The sequence below is a fragment of the Vulpes vulpes genome, chromosome 14 (genome assembly GCF_048418805.1).
Source record: "Vulpes vulpes isolate BD-2025 chromosome 14, VulVul3, whole genome shotgun sequence".
NCBI lineage: Eukaryota > Metazoa > Chordata > Mammalia > Carnivora > Canidae > Vulpes > Vulpes vulpes.
Window position 1 is genome coordinate 1,227,570 of NC_132793.1, and position 22,154 is coordinate 1,249,723.

Below are 22,154 nucleotides of genomic sequence, written 5' to 3' on the forward strand. Positions count from 1 at the left end.
AAGCTCGCCCGCTGCCCACCCGGCCCCCTCTGGGGTCTTTGGCCGCCTACCCCACGGCATCTGTGTGGTCAGCCGCGGCAACGGGAGCGGAGCGGGCAGCCGGCCGGGGGCGGGGGGGCGCCGGGAACCGCTCCAAGGAGTCGGGAGCTGACGTCCATGCTGCAGGTGGACACGGGGGCCAGCCTTTCAGCTAGAGGGGAGCTGAGGCCGGGCGCAGGGGGCGGGCGGCTCTGGCCACCGTGGGGGGTGGGTGCAAACTGTCCCCAGTCAACTAAATGCTGATCGATCAGCTTGTCGGGCAGTGGAGGTGGTGAGGACCTGCGTCCCTGTCCTGAGGACGAGGGGTGTGCCCGCGTCCCCGTGCAGCATTCCACACCGGCCCGAGAGCTGCCTCGGGCAGGAACCAGGCAGGAGGGCGGGGGAGGGCGGGGGGCAGGGGGAGGCCGGCCTCGCCAGGTCCTCGGTGCGGGCGGGATCCGAAGGCGGGCTCTTTGGCGGGTGCCCAGGAGAGAAGCCCCGGCTCTACCTCCTGTGTGTCCTGGACGCGCGGGCAGGGAGCCCTGTGGCCCCGCAGCGGGCGGTCCCAGGGCCTGAGGTGGCTCAAGCGACTTCTGCACAAACAGGTGTGGGGCCTTGGTGGGCCGCATGCTGGGCCTCCCCGCGCGGCCACCAGGGCCATGGACGCCTAGCTGGGAGCGGCCTCCTGGGGCCAAGGTCACCTTCAAGGAGAAAGTGGAGCCAAGGTGGGAAGGCGTCTGTCCGGCAGGAGAGGGGCCGCTGCCCAGACCCAGCTCGCACGGCCCCGCGATGCGCTTCCCAGCAACACTCTGCTGTGCAAACACGGGCGGCTGGCGAGGGCTGTGGGCGCGGGCGGCCCCAGGGAGGGCACCTCTGAGGAATCGCCCGGGAGGAGGGCAGGCGGGCCTCTGGGTGCCGGTCTCGGTGGGGGGGCGGGGGTTCGCTTACTTGGGGCTGACCAGACGGCGCTGGGCCTCCGTGTGGCCTCCGCGTGGCCGCCGTGTCCTCCGGCCTGGCTGACGGCGCGATCAATGCACAGCTACAGCTGGTTGAAGGGGACCAAATCCATTGAACAGTTGATTTGGTTCCATTTTACCAGCTTTAGCAAAGCATTTGGCTCCAGGGTCCACGGGAAGCAGCGACGTGGATGACACAGTCGTCCCCAGGGAGACGTGATGTCCGGACGCCCAGGACGCCCAGGCTCTGCCCCCACCTCCTCCCCCCGCAGGGCCCACCGCGGCTGCGGCCCCTCGTGCCCGGCAGGGACCGTACATGACAGGGGAGTGCCACGGGTGGGGGCGGGGGTGGGGGCCCCACGGCAGACACACGTGCTTGCACACGCACACACACGCACCAGGGGGCCCGGGCACAGGGGCTCCATCCCCTGGCAGCGCTGCCCCTGCCCCTCACCTTCCCGGGCACCACAGCACCGGCCACTGCCCCAGCCCCGGGGCCCAGCCAAGACCCTCAGGGCCCTGCCCTTGGGGGCTCACCGCCTGCGGACGGAGACCCCTGGCCCCAGCCTGCATCTCACTCTCAGCTGGAACTGAGGCAGGACAGGCCCGAGTCCCACCGGAGCCGTGGGAAGGGGAGGTGGCCTCGGTTGCAGCAGGGGTCCCCGGAATATTCCAGGGAAGGACCCCCTCTCGAGTGGCTGTGGGGGGTGAAGCAGGACACGGCCGACCCCACTGGTGCCCGGGGCCCCGGGCCCCAAACCTGCGGCCTGTGGGGGATGCGAGGAGAGTCCCCTCGGCCCCCCGGGCACGGCCCTGCAGCCGAGCGAGGACAGCACGGGGCAGCCCGGGCCGCACAGACCTCATCACCCTCCGTGACTCTGACGGAGCAAGTTCCTTTTTAGAAAATTAGTTTTCCTGCCAGCACCCAATTCATCAGCACCGATGACGAGGGGGGACGGCGGCTTCGGCGGTGCCAGGGACACGGCGTCCCGGGTATGTGGACTTTCCTCTGAGCACAGACCAGCCCTGCAGCGTGGGGTGACCGCACCTGCCCCCCCCCCCCAATGCCCCGGTCCCTCCTCTGTGCCCGCCCTCCCACAGCCGCGGGGGCAGGTGCTCAGTATCAGGCCCACCCATGACCCCTGTGGACGCAGAGCCCAGAGCCCCCCCAGACCTCGGCCCCCGCCGCACCTGCCACCGTACTCCTCCTCAAAGAAGTGAACCGGTCAGTGCCACGGGGTTCCTCCTCTGGGAACGGCCCTGGCCTTTCACCCCAAGACCAGCCCCCGAAGGGCAGCAGGAGCCCGGGGTGGGCCCCCCTGTCCAGGCTCTTCCTGTGGCCAGATCCCAGCTCTGTGCATGCCCTTTCCTCCCGGTTCCAGAGCATGTGGACGGCGGTGGGGCGCCCCAAGGATTCCCAGAGCCGGCCGGGGTGCTGGGGGGCTCCCAGCCCCACTGTGCATATTCCCAGCGAAGTGGGGCCATGACGAGCCTCCGCGTGGCCGCTGCCACAGATGGACACCGTCCCTGGGGGACCTGTCATCCCCGAGTCCAAGCACATGCCCCACACCTGGGGGGCGGCCCAGCCCAGCATCCACGCCACCTCGCCCCTACGACACCCTCAGTGCTCTCGGGTTCCGGTCCATGTGCCACCAAATCTGCAGGAATTCCCCCCAAATAACAGACCTTCGCTTCCACGTGGCATCCCTCCTGGCCTGGGGTCTGTCCGGCGCGGCCCTGGACATGCAGAGCACCGCCGGCTCAGCCGGGTCCCTGCTCGGGGCCAGGACGCCGGGGGGCGATGGTCTCCCAGGGGCCAGGAGCGAGCGCAGCAGGTGGCTGACGGGTTCACCCCCGGTTCGGGCAGGGGCTGCCTAGGGACCCCGGCGGTGTGGCCATGCAGCCTGGGCCGGGTTGTGTCTGCGGCTCGAAGCCCCGCACGCCGGCCCCGCCATCCTGTCATCCCGGGGAGGGGGCCCGGGGCTCAGGATGCCTCCCGTGGCCGCCCTCCCGGGCCTGAGGCCATCCAGCCGCACACTCTCGTGCCCCCATACGGCCTTGTCTGGGGAAGGTTCTGGCAACTGTTTATTCAGGGAGTGTCCGGCCCACGTGACTCGGGCCCGAGGGGCTGGCGGGGCTGTGTCTGCGGCACCCCCGGGGCGCAGTCCCTGTCTGTCTGACTCGGTTGCCCAGTGAGTGTCTAACTCAGTCTGGCAGATTTTCTGCACCCCCCACCTGGGCGTCCGGGGTCTCAGCCTCCGTCGGGGGCTCCCGGCTGCCCCACGAGCCCCGGTGCCCTCTGAACGGGCCACGGCTCCACCCAGGTGCCTCTCGAGCCCCCGCCCAGGTCCCCCCACCGGCTCGGCCCCTCCACTCACCTCCACCAGCGCCTCAGGAGCCCCCGCCCCTTCCCGCCACGGGCCTCGGGGCCTCTGAGCCCAGGACCGGAGGGAGAGCACGGCCGAGCCCAGAGGACGGCGGGGAAGCGGACAGGGCCGGTGCCAAGCCTTCACCGTGACTTGCAAACGCATCACGACGCCTGCATTTTCGTGCGCGATGCCTCCCGTCACAGGGAGGAGGGCGCCGCGGCCCGGGCTGCAGGGCCTGGCGAGACGGGCCGCGCGGCCGGGGAACCCAGCATCCGCGGGCCGTGGGCGCGGCTGGAGCGGGGCAGCGGCTTCCTCAGGACCCTCCCCGCGGCCCCCACGCCTGCCTTTCCACGAGGGTGAGACAGAACCAGGCTGCAGCCAACACAGTGTGTGCGTTTTATGAACCACACAATTAAATAGGTTTTAAAACATCTGCTGATGGAATCGTCCCGTCCGGGGACGTACACTCAGCATTTTTAAGCAGCAACTGATACTGGATGTGGGGAATCACTGCGGAACGCTCCGGCAGCCCTGGTAAAATCGATAGAAAATTAGATGCTATGAGCGTGCATATGTGCCCAATTAGCTATGATCGGAGCAAACGGTGACGCAGGTGAAACGCGGTGTATCCGCCCAGACTTGAGGCCAGCCTCACCCCCGAAGGCCCCCAGTGGGGCAGGGACGCCCCCGATGCCAGGGCCAAAGGGCTGCGCGGCTGCTGGTGCTGCCCTCAAATGTCCCCCAGGGCCCAAGCAGCAGCTGGCACCTCCTCCAGGAAGCCTTCCTGCATTTGATAAGGGGCCTTAGACTCAGAGTGAGGACACAGTGAGCGGCTGAAGCTCCCCGGGTGACCTGGGCACACCAGGCTGCCCCTGCCCAGACCCTGAGCTGTCCCTCAGTCTGACCCACCAGTTGGGGGCACAGAGAGGGCTTCCTCGGTCTCTGTGAGCCTCGGTTTCGCCATGTGGGAGTGCCAGCCTCACACCGTCCGTAGTCCTTGCCAGCCCATGCCCCTAACCACTGCTACCACCTGTCCTAGCACAGAGGGCGGCCCTGGGCCTTGTCCCTCCCATGCTGCCCCACGGCCCCCACCCAGGCACCCAGACACAGCACCCACTCAGGGCAGAACCACCAGATGCCCCAGAAGGAGGCGTCAGCGCCCTGCACAGCAGGTGGGACGGCCGGGTCCTCAGGACAGAGGTGCCACCCACCTCCCCTCGGGGACAACCAACAGCAGAGACGCACGTGGGGCCGAAGACCCTGCACTCGGAGGTCACGGGGCGGGGCGGGGGTGCAGCTGCACCCCCCCAGCCAGCACAGGGCCCGGGCGCCCGGACCACGGCAGGGGTGTCCTAGCCGCAGCGCCCGACTCCCACCGCCCAGGAGCCCGTCAGCAACTCCTATCTGGATGCCTCTTGTGCTTTTTACTATGAAGCTTTTAAAATTTAAACATCAGTAACCTAATATGTCTCCGGCAGCAACGTTACCTATTAGCACTCAGATTCACCACGAAATTAATTTTTAATCCCAGATTTTGGTTAATTATTAAAATAACTAGCAAAGAACTACAGTTAGTCCCAGGAGCGTGAGCAGCACCAGCCCAGGGCCGGAGCGAAGGAGCCTGCCCGGCCCGCGTCCACGCTGCTGGGTGCTCTCGGGGTGTCTCCAGGGGGCCCCACAGTGTGGCAGCCCCGCCCCCAAACAGCTCTCGCCCCGCGCGCTCCCCCAGCCGGATGCCCACCTAGACCTGCTCAGCCCGCGTCCGTGACCTTCCTGTCTGTTCAAAAAATATACATGTATTATTTCTCAACACTGATAAAAGTTTAACACGGAGTTGCCCGGGATTTTAATAAACGTGTCACCAAACGAGCAAAGTGAACTGATGGGGCCCGTCCTAGAGATAAATTTCGCCTCCAACAGGCCCGGAGAGCAGGGCCGCGGGGCGAGCGGGGACGCGGGACGAGAGGGGCCGCACGACCGTTTTGCTGTTCTTTGCAGAAATGGTAAGACGGATTTTTGTGTCTTATTATCCCACGGGTGGGGCCGGGGTGAGAGCCGGTGTAACGGCAGGAAAGCGAGGCGCCCGGCCGAGGCCGCCCCGGAGAGCCCTGAGGTCAGGGCCGGCGGCCCCGGAGCAAATTTGCAGGCCGTGAGGGCCACTCGGCACCGCGGCGCCTCCGCCCAGTCCCTGTCCCCCCGCCCGCAGACACGGACCCCAGCGACCCCCAGGGCACAGGGAGGGCTCTCCTCGCCGGGGCTGGGAGACGAGCAGGACTCCACTCAACGGGGCGCATCTGGCCCTGAATTCTGGCAGCAGGTGCAGACGTGCCCCGTGGCCACCGGCCTCCAGCCCCAGGGGCGGCGCCCGGCTCTCAGGGGGCGTCGGGCAGGTCCTTTTATTCCCTCACTCAAGGTCACCTGCTCCACTGGCTGCAGAGCCGGGCGAAACTCCACCGTTAGAGATTCGCTTCTTGGGTTAAAGGTGGAGGGAAAGCGAGGTCCCCCGGGAAGCCACTGGCCTATAAGCCTCAGGGCGCGCTGCTGTGTGCAGCACAGGAGGCCACGGCCAGTGACAGAAAAGGAGGTACGGGGGGACCCTGGTGACAGCGTCCACGCTGCAGGACGCAGCCTGCAGGAACCAGGCCAGGCAGAGGCCTGATGAGCATACACAGCCCCCAGCCCGGGGTTGGGGTCCCAGCCCACCTCACCCCGCCGGGGTCTCCAGGGCTTGCCTGGACTTGGCTCGCCTGGACTTGGCTCCCGCAAAGGGGGCAGGTGGGGAAGGGACAGGGCTTGGAGCCCCAGCCAGCCTGCACTGCTGTCACCGCGGCCGCAACTGTGCACTTGGGTGGTGGGTGGGGTGCAAGGAGGCCGCCCCTGGGCCTCCCCCGGCCCCGAGTCATCTGAGTTCAGCCTCTCCAACTGGACAGCTGAGAATGTGGACTATTTATACCGGCCAAGGCGGGCAGGCGGCTGCACAGACACACAGCCCGGGCGCCATATGTGGGCATGACGGTCGGCAGGCAGGCCTGCCAGGGGGACAAGGACCCAAGCGGCACGTCTGTCCTGGGTGTCCTTCACCCTCCAGCCTCCCCCGTCCCCCGTGACAGGCTCCCGGACAGCTGCCTTACCCCCGCTGCTGTTAAAAATACTCCAGCCCTGAACCTCCTGTCCTGTCCTGTCCTCTGTGCCCCAAGCTAGACAGCTAGACGCTTGGCCCCAGGGAGGTGACCCCAGACTCTCCACCACCAGATCCGAGGGTGTCCACTCCCCTGGACGGGGGAAAGCCAGTGACCCTGCTGCCCGGCCCTGGTCTGCACACCAGCGTGGTCTGGAAGGCGCCTCTGTGCCCGGTGTCCCTGCCCTGCCACACACACCGGGCTGCACCCCCACCCCAGCACAGGAAGCGGACCTGGGCCTCAGCAAACGCAGGCGGATGGTGCAGATCTGCAGCGCCCCAGGGAGCAGGTGCCAGCGCTGCCACTTCTCAGGACCCGTCGCCCTGAGTCTCTGTACTAAGGAGCAGCCGCCAGGCTGTCAGAATGGCCCTCCCGTCCCTGCCCTTGAGATGCACACAGCCCCACATGCCGCCTGCACGGCAGCGCCCCGGCAGCAGCTCTGCAGCAGCCCGCACTGCTCAGCCGCCACCCCTGCAGCTGCAGCCCCTCCCTGCTGGGCGGGCCGGGCCTTCCCAGGGCCAGAGCCAGCCTGGAACTCTGAGCCACGAAGGCTGCACCCACTGGAACCCAGGAATGCCGCCCAGGAGCGGCGCCCAGCTCTGGCCAGCCGGGTGCTCGGCCCCGCAGGGCCCGCGGAGAGAGTCCGGGGCAGGACGCAGGCGGAGCAGACTGCGGGAGCTCCTGGGGGCCCCTGGCGCAGTGCTGGGGACCCCTTCGCCTCCTGAAAGTCACGCCAGCCTCTTGCGACCCGAGGCTGCCGCTGGTGGGCCAAGGGCAGGGGCGAGGCCCGGGCCCCCAGGCGCTCCCGGCCGGAGCAGCAGCGGGCGTCAAAGGCGGGGAGCGAGCGGCGGGGAGCGGAGGCCTCTGCAATGGGACGTGCGGCCAGGGCCAGCCAGCGAGGCTGAGTCAGCACAAAGCTCGCAGGAGGCCCGGTACCCTTTATGCTAAGGTGGCACAATTAATGCAAGGGCGCTGGCCCCGCCCCCTCGCGCTGGCCCCGCCCCCTCGCGCTGGCCCCGCCCCCTGCCCACCGTCCACTTTCTGCCCTGCAGTCCCTCCAGGCTCCATCCTCCTGGGCTGTGCCCTGGCCCTAAGGATCGTGTTCCCGGGGCCGGGGGCGGGGGGACTTGCAGTGCCCGCTGTTCACTTTGATGGACAGGCTGCGGCCGCATAAACACCGTAAAAACACCGTCCTGGGGGGATCCTGATCATGCAGTGGCCCCACCGCCCAGCAGTCCTCAGGGAGATTCCTCATGCCCCCCACAGATGCTTTCACCAGGGCCCCCCTCCTTGAAAACCTTGTGCCATAAAACGCGTTCTTGCCCGTGACGAGCGCACGGTCCCACCGGAGACGCAAACGCCGCCTCCTTGGAAGCAGGTGCCACCGCTTCCTTGGTCACCTGGCTACACACACGGAAGACACTTTGTGGTCCATGTAGATGCACGCACACGGCGCCACGGGGCTGCCCCCACCAGCCGAGCCCCTAGCACGGAGCGTGGCCGGATTTTGTGAGCCGTCACCACAAAGAGGCGAACTAATTTGATAGGTGGAAATTATGAGCGCACAGTCCCCGGAGCCACCGTCTCCACACGCGGAACCCAGGCCTTGCCATCGGACTGCAAACGTTTCCTAGCTGTCCCGGGACACCCAGGAGCAGCCCTGCTCCAAGGGCTCAGAGAAAGGCGCACGGGCCACCCCTCCCAGCCTCCATGTCCCCGCACAGCCTCACAGAAACCACCTGGGTCCCCACGTAGCTGGGCAAGCCCTAAGAGGGTGTGGCCTTGACCCCCCAACACCCCAGACCCCTCTGCCTCTGCAAGGGTCCCGGGGGCCCCAGGGCGGCCTGTCGGGGGTGACAGGCCATCTCAGAAAAGCCCTCTGGGCAGAGCACACACATAGGCCTGCCGGCCTCTCCTGTCCCCGCAGAGAGGCCCAAAGACCCGACTCAGAAGCCACACTTGCTCTGGGTTCCCTCTCCGGCTCCTCCCCCGGGAAGCCAGGAGCTAGAGCTTCATGTACAGAAAGTTCCAGCCGCCCCCGGGGCTCCCACGGGGAGGCGTCCAAGTGGTGCCCGTTCTTATTTTGGCCAATCAAGAGACGGGTGGCAATTTACAGCTCTCTCCCTGCGAACTCGCTAGCTTTATGCTCAGTCAAACCTGATTCCCAAACACTAATGCTTTTATTTAAACACCACATCCTGCAGTAAAGCCTTAATGTACAGCGGGATGCATCTAGGGGAAGAGCCGTGTGTCTGCGGCCAGCCCTGGTGGCCACGCGCCCTGCTACTTCCCTCCCTGTGGCCGGAGCTGGAAGCATTGGGTGAGGATGACCTTCCCGGGGACGCTGGGCACGGACCCCCCCAGGGCCCAGTGGCCGGAAGGAAGGCCATGCCCAAGGACCATCCTACCTCCCAGCTACGGGTGCCATTGGAGCGACCCTCAGCTACAGTCGCCCCTGGGAGCTGGGAACTGTGCAGGCTCCAAAGTGGGACCTCCGTGGCTCAGGGCACCTGTCTGCCCCCAGACCCCGGGCTTCCAGCAGCTGGAGGAGGCGGCCTACCCACCGGCCCCTCCCCGTCCCACTCCCAATGTGAGAGCCGCATTCCTGCCAAAGGTCAGGGTGTGGGAGGGGCTGGGGCACCTGCCATGGGCCTCGGGCAGCAATGCCAAGGACGCCCAGAAAAGCAGAGATGACACACACGTTGGAAAAATAGCCCTGAGGCGAGGAGGACGTGCCCTGGGCAGACACACTGGCTTCCCCGCACCCCTAGGGCCAGGATCCGGCCAAGAGGCCCCTCCCGCGGTGGCCCAGCCCCTGGCAGCCGCCCCAGAGCCCTCTGCCCTCTGCCTCGCCGGAGAAGGACCTGCGCTGGGGGGCTCGGCTCCGCACACCACACAGAGCATCTGCCCTCGTCCCCTGGGCCACCATGGGGTCCCATCATGGAACACCCCATCCCCTTCCCCCAGCCGGGACCTGGGCGGTGGCAGAGCACACAGAAGGGGTCTGGACTCATCCCCGCAGCTGTCACCCTAGGCAGGCCAGGGAGGCCTGGGGGCTCGGGCTGCTGGGGGCAGAGGGCAGGGCCAGGCAGGACCGCAGGGCAGGGCCGGCCACCCTCGGCACCTGTGCCCTCCGTCCAGGTGCCCCTGGGGTCCAGGGCTCGGGCGTTTCAGAGGCCGGAGTGAAGGCCTGGGGCCTGGGGCTGCAGGTGCCTCTGACCCCACTGCTGCCCTGGGCCTGACCTAGGACGCGGAGCCACGTGGCACCCTGGCCTCTGCCTCTCGGCGCAGCCCCTGGAGGCAGGGCGGGGTGTTTCCCTCAAGGAGCTCCCCACGTGGCTGCAGGAGCCCCTTCCCCTCCTTCCTTTCCTTGCTCGGCCTGGCTCCCTGACCCTTTGGGGACACGCTGCTTTCCCAGAGTCTGCGAGCTGCTTCCCGCCCCCTGCAGACAGCCCCTTCTACTGGCGGATGACCCCGTCCAGGGTATGCGGAAGTGAGGCCCCAGAGCCGCGGGCACTCGACCTGCCCCCCCAGCCCCCCACCCCCGCACGGACCCCACGCCTGCCACAGGGCCACCTTCCCTCTGCCGCAGTCAGCACGTTGAATATTTAATGTCTGATGAACGCTTCCACCTGCTGACACAGGCAAAGTGACAGAACAATACCGGCAGGGGACAGGTCCGTCCGCTGACGCCCAGGCAGCCTGCCACGGAGGCCTCGCCCCGGCCGCAGCCGCCGCCCGGCTGGCTGGCCGTCTGTCTGTCCCCCGGGCGACCCCGAGGGCGAGCGTTCCCCACCTGAAATACATACTTCTTTACATTCCATAGCTTAGCAGGTCCATATGGGCATATAAAGAAGTATGTTCCCCAAGCGGGTAGTTCGGTATGGACGTGGGCTCAGGGAAGGGGCCCCAGGGAGGATCCGCACCCGGAGCCCGCGCTGTGCCTGGGGCCAGCACACCGCGTCCCGGCTCGGCCCCCGCCCGCCGACCTGGGCGCCCTCTGCCTCCCGCTCTCCGGGGCTGGCACACGCGCGCGCTCTCGAGAATCCCTCCATTCGCCCCACAGTGATATGGTTTTGCGTCAGTGGAACAAGAAAAGCAGGGACCCGGGCTGCCACCTCCCACCCTCACCCCGGAGAAGGGATGCGCGTTTCCTCTCGGAGACGTGCGAGCCTCAGCCAGCACCCTCCCTCTCCATCTGGGCACCTTGTCCCAGCCAAGCACACGGGGAGGCCAGAGCTCAGAGGGAACCCACCCCGAGTGCTCGGGGAGCAGCTCCGCTCGCCGTGAGCCCAGGTGGGAGGACCAGGAGACCCCGGGAGGGGACAGGCCTTACCTGGGCAGCTTGCGGCCTCCTGGGCAGGTCCCTGGTGGTTGTGCCTCCCAGGAACCGGACCCCGCGCGGGCAGGGCGCCGTCATGCCTCTGCCTCTGGAGACACGCGTGACAAGGACAGTAGCAGGTGGACCCTGCATCTCCAGAGGGCGGCTGGGAGCTGCTGGGAGGTGGTCCTGCCGCCACCTGCCCCTTCTGCTCCCGGGCCTGGCCGGGCGGCTCCTGCTTCCCATCTCTGGCGGCCGCCGCCGCCGCCTCCTCCGGCTCCCTCCCTCCCTTCTTCGCCCTCTCCCTCTCCTCTGCACTCCTGGCGTGTCACCGCCTCTGCCGGGGCCACCTGAAAAGATGCTCGCAGCAGCGGGCGGTCACACGGGCGCCCGGGGGCCACCGAGCACTGCCCGCCCGGCGACGCGGCCCGGCCCACCTGGCTCCAGTGGCACCTGCCCGGCTCCCACCAGGCCTGATCAATACCAATTTACAGGCAAACGCAGGGGCCGCCTTCCTGGTGATGAATTTCCCGGTGAGCACCGGCTTCTAATGAACCCGTTAAAGAGGTTTAAGTAAACTTAGCGCGAGGCAAGCTAAGCACTTCGAACGCTTAATTGTGTCGATACTGTTTCTCACTGCGTCTCAGTCTGCCCGTGATGCAGGAGTCGCCCCTCTTCCCCAGCAACTTCTCCGGCCACCCCGAAGCCCGGAGAACCACGGAGAGCCTGACACGGAGCAGCGTGGCCTCCAGGTCGGGTGCCGCCAGGGGGAGGCCACCCCCCAGCCTGGGCCCGGGGGCGTCAGCAGCGCACGGGTGAGGTCCCGCCATGGCCGGGCTGAGGCCTGTGGCCGGGCGGCGGAGAGGGCGTCACACGTTGCTGGGCGCCTGCAGAGGGAGAGAGCAGGGGACACGCTCGCGGGGGCAGGGGTCCGGCTGGGCACATACACAGACCACCTGCACCTGGGGTCCTGCTGCCTAGGCAGCACTAGGCCCCCGGCCTCAACACACCTCCAGTTCCATCTGCAAGACAAGGCCCGGGGCGACCCTGTGCGCCCTCGCCTCCAGGCAGCCCACCCGTCCCGCGCAGACGGCCCAGGGAGGGTGTCCAGATGCTGCCACCCCCAGGGCAGGGCCGCGTCTCCGCAGAGCCTGCAGGGTGCACTGGCAGCTAAGCAATTTCTCGAGTCCCTGGGCTGTGGCAGCCGCACCAGGCACGGCCGGGCTGGGGTTTTCCTTGCTGGGGGAGGTGATCTGGGCTCCAAGAAGCTCCCCAGTGCAAGGAGAGAGCCACCCTGCAGGAAGATCCTGAGGAGCGATGTCCCATTTTCATGTGGCTGCTGTTATTTATCATCCTCATGGAGCCGGAGTGAAAAAGGCAACCGGGACACCCCCAGGGCCCCGCTGCCCCCTGCACCCCGGGATGTGCCCTCCAGAGACCCTCACCCGGGAACGGGAGCCTGGCACCTACATCTCCCCCCCTCGCCCCCCGCGACCAAGGAGGCCTCAGAAGCCCTGCTGGGGCCTGGGACCCTCCTCACACTCCCCCCCTCCCCGGCCTTCACACAGACGGTCTGGAGCTCAGGGCAAAGTCGGGGCTCCAAAGGGCAGGGGGGCAGCCCGGGTCCAACCACAGCCCCCTGAGCCTCTGCCTTTCTCCAGCAGGAACCCCGGCCACTTTTCAAACAGTTTCCCGTCCTGGCAGGACAGAAGCAGCAGCCGCCTCCGAGGGACCCCACGGGGGAGGGGGGGGGAGGTGAGCTGGCACCCTGCCCTACCTCATCAGCTGTGACCCCCGCCCCAGCCGCGTGGAGGTCATGCTCCCCCGCAGAGACACCTGACTGCTCCCCACCCCCACCCCACCCCCACGGAGCCCCCGGGGTCTCCGCCCACCCCCACGGTGTGCACCCAGCACAGTGACCCCCCACCCCGACGGGGACCGCGGGATCTACGAGAGTAGAGTCCCACCCCGGGGCAGCCGCGGGCGACCCCCCTGCCCCAGCATCTCCACGGTTAATGCTGCAAGTTCCAAGGTAAGTTTAAACACACTCCCCACTCCGGGCGCCGAGCTCTGTGCCGGGGGGCAGGTCAACGGCGCCCTCCCCCAGCCCCCCCCCCCGCACCAGGACCCCCATCCGCCCCTGGGCGTCCGGAGGCAGCCGCTGCCTCCGAAATGCCCGCATGTCAAAGTTCGTGCATCCCGGTTGGACGCGCCCTCCCGGCCTGCTGGCTGCTGGCTCTGCAGTTTTCCAAATGCGGACGGAGCCGCGAGCCAGGAGCAAACTCCAAAGCACCCCCGTAGGAAGCACGCGGCCGGGCTCCCACCCACCGGCAGGCACACCCCCACCGCGGCGGCCGGCAAGTTTGTGGGGCCGGCCGGCGGCTGGGCAGGACTCACCGCGGAGCCCCTCCGGCTGGGCTGGCGACAGCGGCGGCAGCGGGCGCAGGGTCGCGGCTCCCGGTACGATGCGCCCGCGTGGCTCCCGGGGAGATGCTGCAGCCGCGCCAGCACCATCCACCTTCTCCCGGAGCCAATCGCGAATGCAGGGGTGGGGGAGGCCGGAGCTCGGAGGCGACCGCACTTGGGGGTGGGGGGCAGGCAAAGAGAAAGAAGACACCGCGCACCCCCCTCCGCACCCTGCCCTTCCCCCAGCCCTCCCGCAGCAGCGCAGACTTAGCAGGAAGGGAGATCTTGAGGAGAGAGGGAGAGAGAGGGAGGGAGGGAGGGACCAGAGGCGCAGGACTGGCGGGCGATGCAGAGTTACGGAGGAGCCACCTCGAGCCGCGCACCTTGAGCCCCTCCCTGCTCGGGGCTGTGTCTGCAGACGCTCCGCACCCCCAGCCGGGTCAGTGCAAGGTAGAGGTCAGGGTGGAACAAAAGGGGCCGGTCCCGCGGGTGTGCAGGCTCGCACATGCACACAGCCCATCGCCGAGACACACGCAGGGGGGGAGGGGAGGGCGAGGGAGGGGAGGGCTGACCCGAGGGGCCGGAGCGGGCGTGGGGGCCCCCCTCGGGTCAGGAGCCGGCCTCACCTTTGCAGTCCTTATATACCCGGCCAAGCATCCCAAACACGCGGCCCCGGCCAAGTGGCCCCCTCGGGCTGTGCTCCCTGACCATATTTAGTAAAGCAGGGGAAAAAATAGCGTGTCAGCTGGGCCTCGGCTGGCCGGCCACCGGGAACAGGGTGGGAGCGCCAGCGCCATTGACGGCGGTCCTGGGCCCGGGCTGCTGTCCTCGGCCCCTCCGCCCCTCCCCACGGGCCTCCCACCGGCTGTCCCTGCCCTGCCGTCCCCCCTGCTATTTTTAGCCTCGCCCAGTACAGAGGCGCCTCCGGCAGCAGGGCAGCAGCCTCCCAGGCCACGCAGCCTGCTCCTAGGGGAGACCCGGGCGGCCCCCGGGGCTCGGGCCAGGCGGGGAGGCCTGCCATCGCCGCCCTGCTCTGGGCCTCCGGGGACTGGGTCCCACTTGGTGCCCTTTCGCCCAGAATGGGGGCCGGGGGTCAGGTGATGACACAGCCTCCGGGGCTTCCGGAGGCTCCCGAGCCGGCTCTGAGGCATGAGGACCGCAGGTCACCTTGGACAGCGAGCCAGGCCACCAGGCTTGCCACAGTCTGCCCTGGGCCTGCCCCCGGGGGCCTGCGTGAGCGCGAGACCCCGGCCCCCACGCCCGCTCCGCTCAGAGCGCCCCCATCCCGGGGTCAGGCCGCAATGATGTAATAGTGCACACGGGCACCTGTCCTCACGGGGCCTGGCCGCGGAGGCCGACCGTCTCCCGCCACTGCGTGAGCTGCGTGGGTGCCCCTGGAACACGGGACGGGGCACTGCAATAGCAGGGTGCAAGCCTCGTGGGGAGGCAGGGACTCCGCTAGCCTCCCTGTCTGTGGAGTCCTGGCCAAGTGTAAGCAGCAAGATGCCCATTGTTCCAGAAAGCATCCACCAGCCTGGCCCCTCCTGTGGCTCGCTGCAGGTGTGGGGAAGGGGTGTCTGTGCCCCTCTGAGCAGGCCCCCACGTGCCCGGGACCCTGACATCACCCTTGGCCCAGAGCTGCAGGATGCCAGGGCACACGGGAGGGGAGGGGGTGCAGAGGGGAGAGGAGGGGGTGCAGAACTACCGGCCAGCAGCCACCATGCGGCCCAGGAGACTGGGCAGCAGCGGGGGCGGGGGGGGGGTGCCAGGGCTCCTGGGAAGCCCTGAGCGTCTAGGAGGCCAAAGTGGGGTCCTGGGTTCACCCACGGGAGGTGGGGACCCTGCGAGGTTTCAAGCCGCCTGGTCCAAGTGCTTTTCTGAAACCCCTGATCGTGAGGGAGGGCCTGACCCCTCTGGGGGTGGGAGGGGCTGGGAGAGGAGGGCGGCACAGAGCTTGGGCGAGGACGTCAGGGCAGCCAGGGCGTCTGGGGGTCCGCAGGTGGTGGGGGACGGGTGGTGGATGTGTGGCCTGTCCCCGGGGCTGGCTCCTGTCAGTGAGCCTCCAAGGAGGTGAGGAAGGGGGAGAGAGTGGGGAGCAGGCCCCGTCACAGTCACCTGGAGAATCACCCTCATAAGGGCAGCCCGGCTCGCGCAGACAAGGGTGAGGCCCGGGGCCGTGTCTTCCTGGGAGACGGGCTGGTGGGTCCCCAGGGTCTCAAGGACAAAGCCAGATGACAGAGCAGGTTGTTCATTTGTCCACAGCACCAGCATTTTCGGGCATTCCAGAAGCTTCTGTGCGGATTACGTGTTGGTCTCTAAAGCATCACTAAGAGGTGGGCCTCCCATCATCCCCTCTGCGGACAAGGAGGCACAGGCTTGCCTGAGGTCCCAGGGCAGGGGCGGCCTGGGAGTGGCCGCCACCTGGCTGCTGCCCAGGCACCTGCTGTCCCCCAGGGCCCCGCCCCGGATGCTGACAGAAGCCCGCCCCAGGGAGACCAGGAGTGGCCCAGCCCCGACCCGGGCGTCCCCCCCAGGCGTCCTCAGGAAGGGGCTGGTGATGCGACGCCGCCTCGGTGCCCGGCTGGAAGAAGCCGCGGCGGTGAGCCCGACGGGCGCCTCCCTCGCCCACACAGCCTCAGGGACGCGGGGACAGGCCTCACGCCGTCGGGGCCGTGGGGTCGGGCCCTGCACCATCTGGGGGCGCACACCGGCACGTGCCGATGCGCCGCCCTCACCAGCGGGGCCACCTGGCGCTGTGGCCGCCGAGGGCTCGCAACGGGGCTGGCGCAGCTGCAGCCCGAGCCTCAGCTTGATCTCATTGGACTCATCCTCGTTTCCGTAGCTGCGTCCGTCTGTCCGAGCAGCCGGTGCCGCGCGGGGCTCAGGGAACCGGGGTGCAGGTCGGGGAGGCCACACTCCCCGTGCTGCAAGGGGAGGAGCTCCGGGAGGAAAAGTCTGGGGAAGGGATGGCCGGGCCTGGGGGCCATGCAGGTCAGAGGTCAGGGGCGGCTTCTGTGGGGTGAACAGGGGCCCCGAGGAGCCACCGGGCCTGGCCAGGGTCAGCTAAGAGGCCACAGGCGCCACAAGGGCGGGATGGCGCGGGGCGAGGGTAGAGCCACTGGGCCGACCCAGCCCCGGGCCACGGTGGCCGCTGCTGGACCCCCGGGGGGGTGCACTGGGGTTCTGGCCGGCCCTGGGGACCCCGCCCAGCAGGCGGAGCAGAGGCAGCCACAGAGCAGGGGGCGGTCAGGCCAGTGCACCCCCGGCAGATGGGGCGCTCCTCCCGGGAGCGGGAAGGGGGGTGCCGCAGAGGGGAGGCTGGTGGGGGGGCTCCGCCGACACGGGAAGGCCTGGCCGAGGGGGCCGCTGGGGCAGGAGGCCCGAGGGGGCGTGAGCAAGGGCCCTGCTCAGGGGCTGTGGCAGGTGGCGCGGAGGGCCCCGGGGTCAGCCGGGGGGGGGCGCCCTGGTGCGGGGCCTGTGGCGCGGGGGGCTGGGAGCTGCGTGGTCTCCGGGCCGGGCCTCTCACCCTTGGGCTGAGCGGGGGGCGGAGCGGCCGCTGGAGACGGCGTTTCCTGGAAGCAGGGAGGACAGTAATGGAGCCCGGAGCGCCCCCGGGACCAGTGGCTTCTGGCTGAGAGCTTTTCCTGGAGCGCCGTCCCCGGGGGCCGGCCGGGGGCGGGGGCCTCCTCTGCGTCCCGCCGCATCTTCCTGCCTGGACAGAGGGGCGCAGCCCCCAGGAAGGCCCCAGCAGGAGACCCCTGGGGCACAGGACGGTGCCACGGGGCCGGCGACTCCCTGGCTCTCTGGGCCTCAGCTTTCCCATCTGTCAAGTGGGGCCGTGGCCCGTGGGCGGTAACGGAGCCCCCACGGTGGGGGGGGGGCTGATGCTGTGCTGTTCGCTCAGGAAAGGCCCCCACCAGGGTTACTCTATCCCTCACCTTCCCGTCTCCACCGCGCGGAGGATCTCCCGAGGGAGTGACGGAAGGAGTCGACCCGCCGGCCGGGCGGCCAGGGACTGCGGGGGCAGCGGGGGCACCGGGGGGCCGCGGGGCCGTGGCTGAGCCGTGGCAATGTGTGTTCGGCTTTGGGGTCGGGGGTGAGGCCGGGCTCTAGTCTGCAGGGGGCAGGGCAAAGCCGGGCCAGTGCCCCCGGACGGTCGGTCGGACGTGCGGGCTCCCAGCGGCGCTGACAACAGACCCGGCTCCCGGTCACTTCGCTCGTCCACGAATCTTTAAATAAAACAAAACCCAGGCTTTATTTTAAAATTTGGTCCTACTATGAGAGCGTAGCCGACCCACTGGCCGCAACGGCCCGTCCCTGTTCAGACAGGCCCGCTCGTCCCCGAAATGATGGGCGGGGACTTGAGTGGACGTGTCCCCAAAGGAGACACGCGACGGCCAACGACCCCATGATGCTCGATGTCACCGGGCGGCAGGGGACGCGGGTCCGCACAGCGGCGAGCAGCCGCCTCTCTGCTGCCGGGACGGCCCTTTAACACGCAGAAGCCCCCAGACCAGGAAACAACAAGTGTCGGCAAAGATGTTGTGAAACGGGAACCTCGGGCGCCAACCTGGGGTGCCAACCTGGGGCGCAGCCGCCCGGCAAAATGGCAGGTCCTCCCACGGCGACACCGGCAGGCCCGGAATCACACCCCAGGCTGGAGCCCAAGAAACCAAACAAGGACTCACAGCGCCCCTGGGCGCGGGGCTGGGGGTGCAGGCGGCCCCGACCCGCCCCCCCCCCGCCAGGAATGAAGCAGGGACATGGGCGGCAGCGAGGCAGCCCCAAGACGCCAGGGGCCACCCCAAGGCCCGGGCTCTGCGACACTTTGTGCCTGAAGGTTGGGCAGGAGGGGTGCAGGCTGGCCTCCTCGGGGGCGGGAAGACGGTTGGAACGTTCCGGAATGAGAGAGGTGGCCCTGGCACAGCACCGAGTGTGCTCATGTTCACTTTAAAGTGGCTGCTTTCTGCCGTGTGATGTTTCCCTCAAAAAGCACAACAAAGGTGAGTGGGGCCCAGGGTCTGCCGCACCCGCCTCCCCACGGACCGCACGCCCTGGGCCGGGCCCCGGGGGAGGGCTGAGCTCCTGTCCCTGCGTCCCTGAGCTGCGCAGAGGGCACAGCCCGCACCTCCCCTCCCCCAACACCCCTCCTGTGGAAGAATAAATTTGTGTTTTAACCCACTGAGCGCGTGGCCTCGTGTCATCAGGGCCTCGGGAAGCCCAGCCCGGTCCCCTCCTGCCCCAGGACGCCCGCCGCCAGCTGGCATGGGGGGCCTGTCCCTGCGAGATGCCCGCGGTGCCCCGGGACAGCAGGGCCAGCAGCGGGGCTCGGAGGGCCACCGGGCTGGGCAGGGCGACCGGTCACACTGGGTGAGGTAGGGGCGGCCTGGGAAGGGCTCGCCCGGCTCTCGAGGGAGGTGGGGCCCCGGAGGACAGGCTGCCCGGCTTCCCGCAGCGTCCCGAGCCCCGGCCCCTCCTCGCGGGCCCGGCCTGCGCCCCGGCCAGCTGACCCCGGGCCAGCAGGGCTGTCACAGACGTGGTCCCGGCTGGGCCCGGCCCCCGCGCTCCCGCGTGCACGCGCACAGACGCTCACGGGCGTGTACACACGTGGCCGTGACGGCCGCGGGCAAACCTCCCTGACAGCTCGTGAGGACAGTCGTATTTCATGGCTGTGATGTCAGCAGAGAGTGATGTTTCCAGAGACGTCCCATCCAGAACGGTGACAGCTTTACCGTCGTACACACGTGGTTCCTCTGGGCGCCCGGCCACGCGGGACCCTGCGGCCTCCCAGGAGCGTTGGCGGAGGGCGGCCCGGACCTGCCCGCAATGAGCCCCCCCAACACGGAGCTCCGGGCGGGGGGCTCCAGGCTGGTCCCCCCAGGGCCGTGGGGTCCACGCTGCGACCCCCACCCTCTCCTCTGCCCCCAGGGTGTGCATCGGGGCCCAGGGGCCGCACCCCGCCCTGAACCTCTCAGCTGTGGAGGCTTGCACGGACTCCCCTCGGGCGCCAGGGAAGCTCAGCAGGAGCCTGGCCCCCCGCCTGCGCCCCGTCACCCCTGCCGGTCCCACAGACGCACCACAGGGTCCCGTGGAAGCATCTTCTGGATCGAGAGACAGATTCGCACGTGCAGGGCGAAGGAAGCTCCTGAGCACAAAGTCCGGGAGCCCACGGGGCGGGGGGACCAGGCCATTCTGGCTGCACTTTAAGAAATGTTGCCTAAAATGTGAAAACGTACCCACGGCAGAAAGTTTTCCGGGCTCCTGCAGGGGTGCGGCCCTCAGAGCGAGCTTTAAAACAGAGGATCACGTAGTCTCCATCCACAGGCCTTGTCCCTCTCCCCTTCCGCGGGCCCCACCCCATCGTGGGGACTACACGGTGGTCCCAGACGCTCTGCGGACCCGCTGAGGGCGTGGGAGACCCAGCAGGGGCCTGGCCTGCCGTCCCAGGAGTTTGGGGACAGCCGAGTAGGATGGACACGGCCTTGGTGGCCAGGGGGCTAGGGAAGGGCCGGCCGTGGGCAGGAGGGCCCTGGTGGAGCGCTGGTTGCGGGCCCCGTGGGCCGGGAAGAAGCCAGGGTGACCCGGAGCATTGCCACCGGGTGACAACGGCAAGCAGGGGACTCAGGGTCCAAGCTGTGAGCTGGCCACCCGCGCCACCGCCAGCCCCGCGCCGCCGGCCACCGCAGAGGAGGCCCAGCTCCGAGGGACACGCAGGAGCGTCGGCAGGAAGCCCCGGGGACCGCCACGCATCTTTTCTTCTCAGGCTCTGCACAAAAGGAGGCTTTGCCGCCCTCGAGATGCAGAGAACGGACAGAGTCGCCGGCCTAAGGGTCCAAGTGTCTACACACCACTCAGCTCCAGACCCGCTGGGCCCCTGATTCTGCGGGAAAGGGGAGCCCCCTCCGTCCAGGGCAGCGAGCCCCACTTTCCCGAGTGCAGGGTCTGGGGACGTTGCGTGGAAGGGACTCCCTGCACCTCGTGCCTGGTGCTCCCTGCACACCCCTACACCGCCCCCCCCATCCCCATCCCCGTCGGGCCAATGCAGAGGGTGGTGCCTGCGGTCACCTGTTGCCCCTCTCCCCTCCCCGGGGCTCAGTAGGACGGGTGGAGGGGGAGCTCAGAGGGCTGCTCCTTTCCAACGTGGACCCCAGGTGCCCCGGGCCCGCAGTTGAGGCCACCTGATGGGTGCCTGCGGGGCACAGGGGCCCTGAGTCGTGGCCGCGCCCTGTGTAGGCCAGCGCCCCAGCTCCCAGAGCAGGACAGCACACGGAGGGGCCTGTCCTAAGAGCATCCCCGGAGCCCCTGAGGGCCCCTGACTGGCAGCGCCACCTGCTTGGGTGAGGCTTCCCACCCCATCTGCTCCGCGGCTGAGCCCCGGGAGCGTGGCAGGGAGCCCCCAGGAGGCAGGGTGCAGCCCTGCCCGTGCCGCACGCTACCCTCTGGGAGCCGAGGGGTGTTGATCCAGCAGGATCTCAGCCACAATTAGCCGGTTCCCTCATTCTTGCCCTATAAATATTCATTCTCAGATTGTTATAAAGGTGCTTTTTTAAAAAAAAAAAAAAAGTGCCAAACTCATTTGGGGCAAAGAGCTGGACAGCTGCCAAAGCGCAGGCTGGAGAGGCCCATCGGGGAGAGGATGAAAGTGTCGCCCCCAGGACGGCTCCTCCCCGGGGCCCACGCAGGTGCTCTCTGGGGCTTTGTTTAATTTGGGATGGGTTTTCTGGTTCCCTGCATGTAACATTTATAAATGTCACAGCACGGTGGGTTAATGCCGTGCCGGGGTGGGGGGGGGCAGTGTCCTCCGAGAGGGTGGCCGGGCCCCGACGGCCACAGCCAAGGTGTCCCAGCCGCCCACAGGGACGCCCCGCGCACTTCCTGCCTCCTGGGAGCTCCCTCCTCGGACTGACCTCCCTGCGACCTCGCTCCCCCCCACCCCCCCCGGGGCCTGAGCTCCGTGGGCTTGGTCATCGGTGCCGACCCTGAGGGGGGTCCCCACAAGCTGAAGGAGGCGCCCCTCGGCAGTCAGGGCCGGGAGGAGGTGCCAGCATCCAGCATCGGATCTGGGCCAGTGGGGGGTCCCCTTGTCTGGCCTGTGCTGGTAGCCGGGTGCTTCCCTCAAATGCTGTGGTTGGGGCCCCAGAAGCACCTTCCCCTCCTCGAATGGAGGTGATGGCAGTGGCTGCACGACAACGGTGCTGACCACCGGCCGGGTTGCGGCAGGCCCGTGGGTGCCGGGCTCCGAGTGGGGGCTTCCCGAGCACGCACTTGCTCCGTGGCCGCCTTGGCCCAGCCAGCAGCCCCGAGCAGAGCATCGGCTGAAGGGCACAGACCCGGGGCCATGACCCAGGCCGGAAGCAGAGGCAGCGCGGGCACCTGCCACTGTTCCTCTGGGCCGCCCTGTCCCTGGGCCTGTCCCTGGGGCCGCGTCGGACACGGCCATGAACGGACACGTGCCGCGTGAGGCTGTGCCCAGTGGGAGGACCTGGGCTCCGTGGGGCGGGAGCTCCCTTGCCTCTGGCTCTGCCGCGGGTGCTCAGGGGGCACCGCTGCGGCTGAAGGGCCCTTGTGCGCTCAACAAAAGTCCCCAGTCCCTGTGTGGAGCTCCTGACAGTGACCCCAAAGTCGGGGTGAAGGTCTACAGGCAAGCCCCTCACCCTCCTTCAGGTCAGGGCCTGGGGTGCCATTTAGGGATCTGCATTCCACCAGCTTCTCAGGCGCCCCCATGCAGGCATTGGGGAGATACTGGGGTGATGGCTGTGACCTCGCTGAGTCCCAGCGCCAACCTGGACCCACATCAGACACGGGGGCTCACGGCCACATCCCCGCCCCAGGGCCCACATCCAACACAGGGTTCGGGAACTCAGGGGGTCATCCCGGGGCTGGGCAGCTGGATCCCTCCACAGGT

The 22,154-nt window shown here is 68.4% G+C and overlaps 1 protein-coding gene across 2 annotated transcripts; it reads left to right on the forward strand.

Moving 5' to 3' along the window:
- The first annotated feature begins 13,308 nt into the window (after positions 1–13,308).
- Positions 13,309–16,536, forward strand: LOC140595325 (uncharacterized). Of its 2 annotated transcripts, XR_011996827.1 has the most exons (3): positions 13,579–13,688; positions 15,512–15,582; positions 15,704–16,536. XR_011996827.1 is itself a non-coding variant. In XM_072735416.1 (2 exons), the coding sequence occupies exons 1-2, from the start codon at positions 13,309–13,311 to the stop codon at positions 16,089–16,091; spliced, it is 960 nt and encodes a 319-aa protein (XP_072591517.1). In that variant the 3' UTR covers positions 16,092–16,536. The 2 variants fall into 2 exon arrangements, 1 of the variants encoding a protein (XP_072591517.1); XM_072735416.1 differs by having other exon boundaries at positions 13,309–13,688; positions 15,512–16,536.
- The last annotated feature ends 5,618 nt before the right edge of the window (positions 16,537–22,154 follow it).

Excerpts from the sequence above, each read along its gene's own strand:
- LOC140595325 (XM_072735416.1), top strand. The coding sequence starts at position 13,309 with ATGCGCCCGCGTGGCTCCCGGGGAGATGCTGCAGCCGCGCCAGCACCA. Across the intron at positions 13,689-15,511 it reads CGCTCCGCACCCCCAGCCGG|CACCAGCATTTTCGGGCATT; the intron begins GTCAGTGCAAGG and ends ATTTGTCCACAG.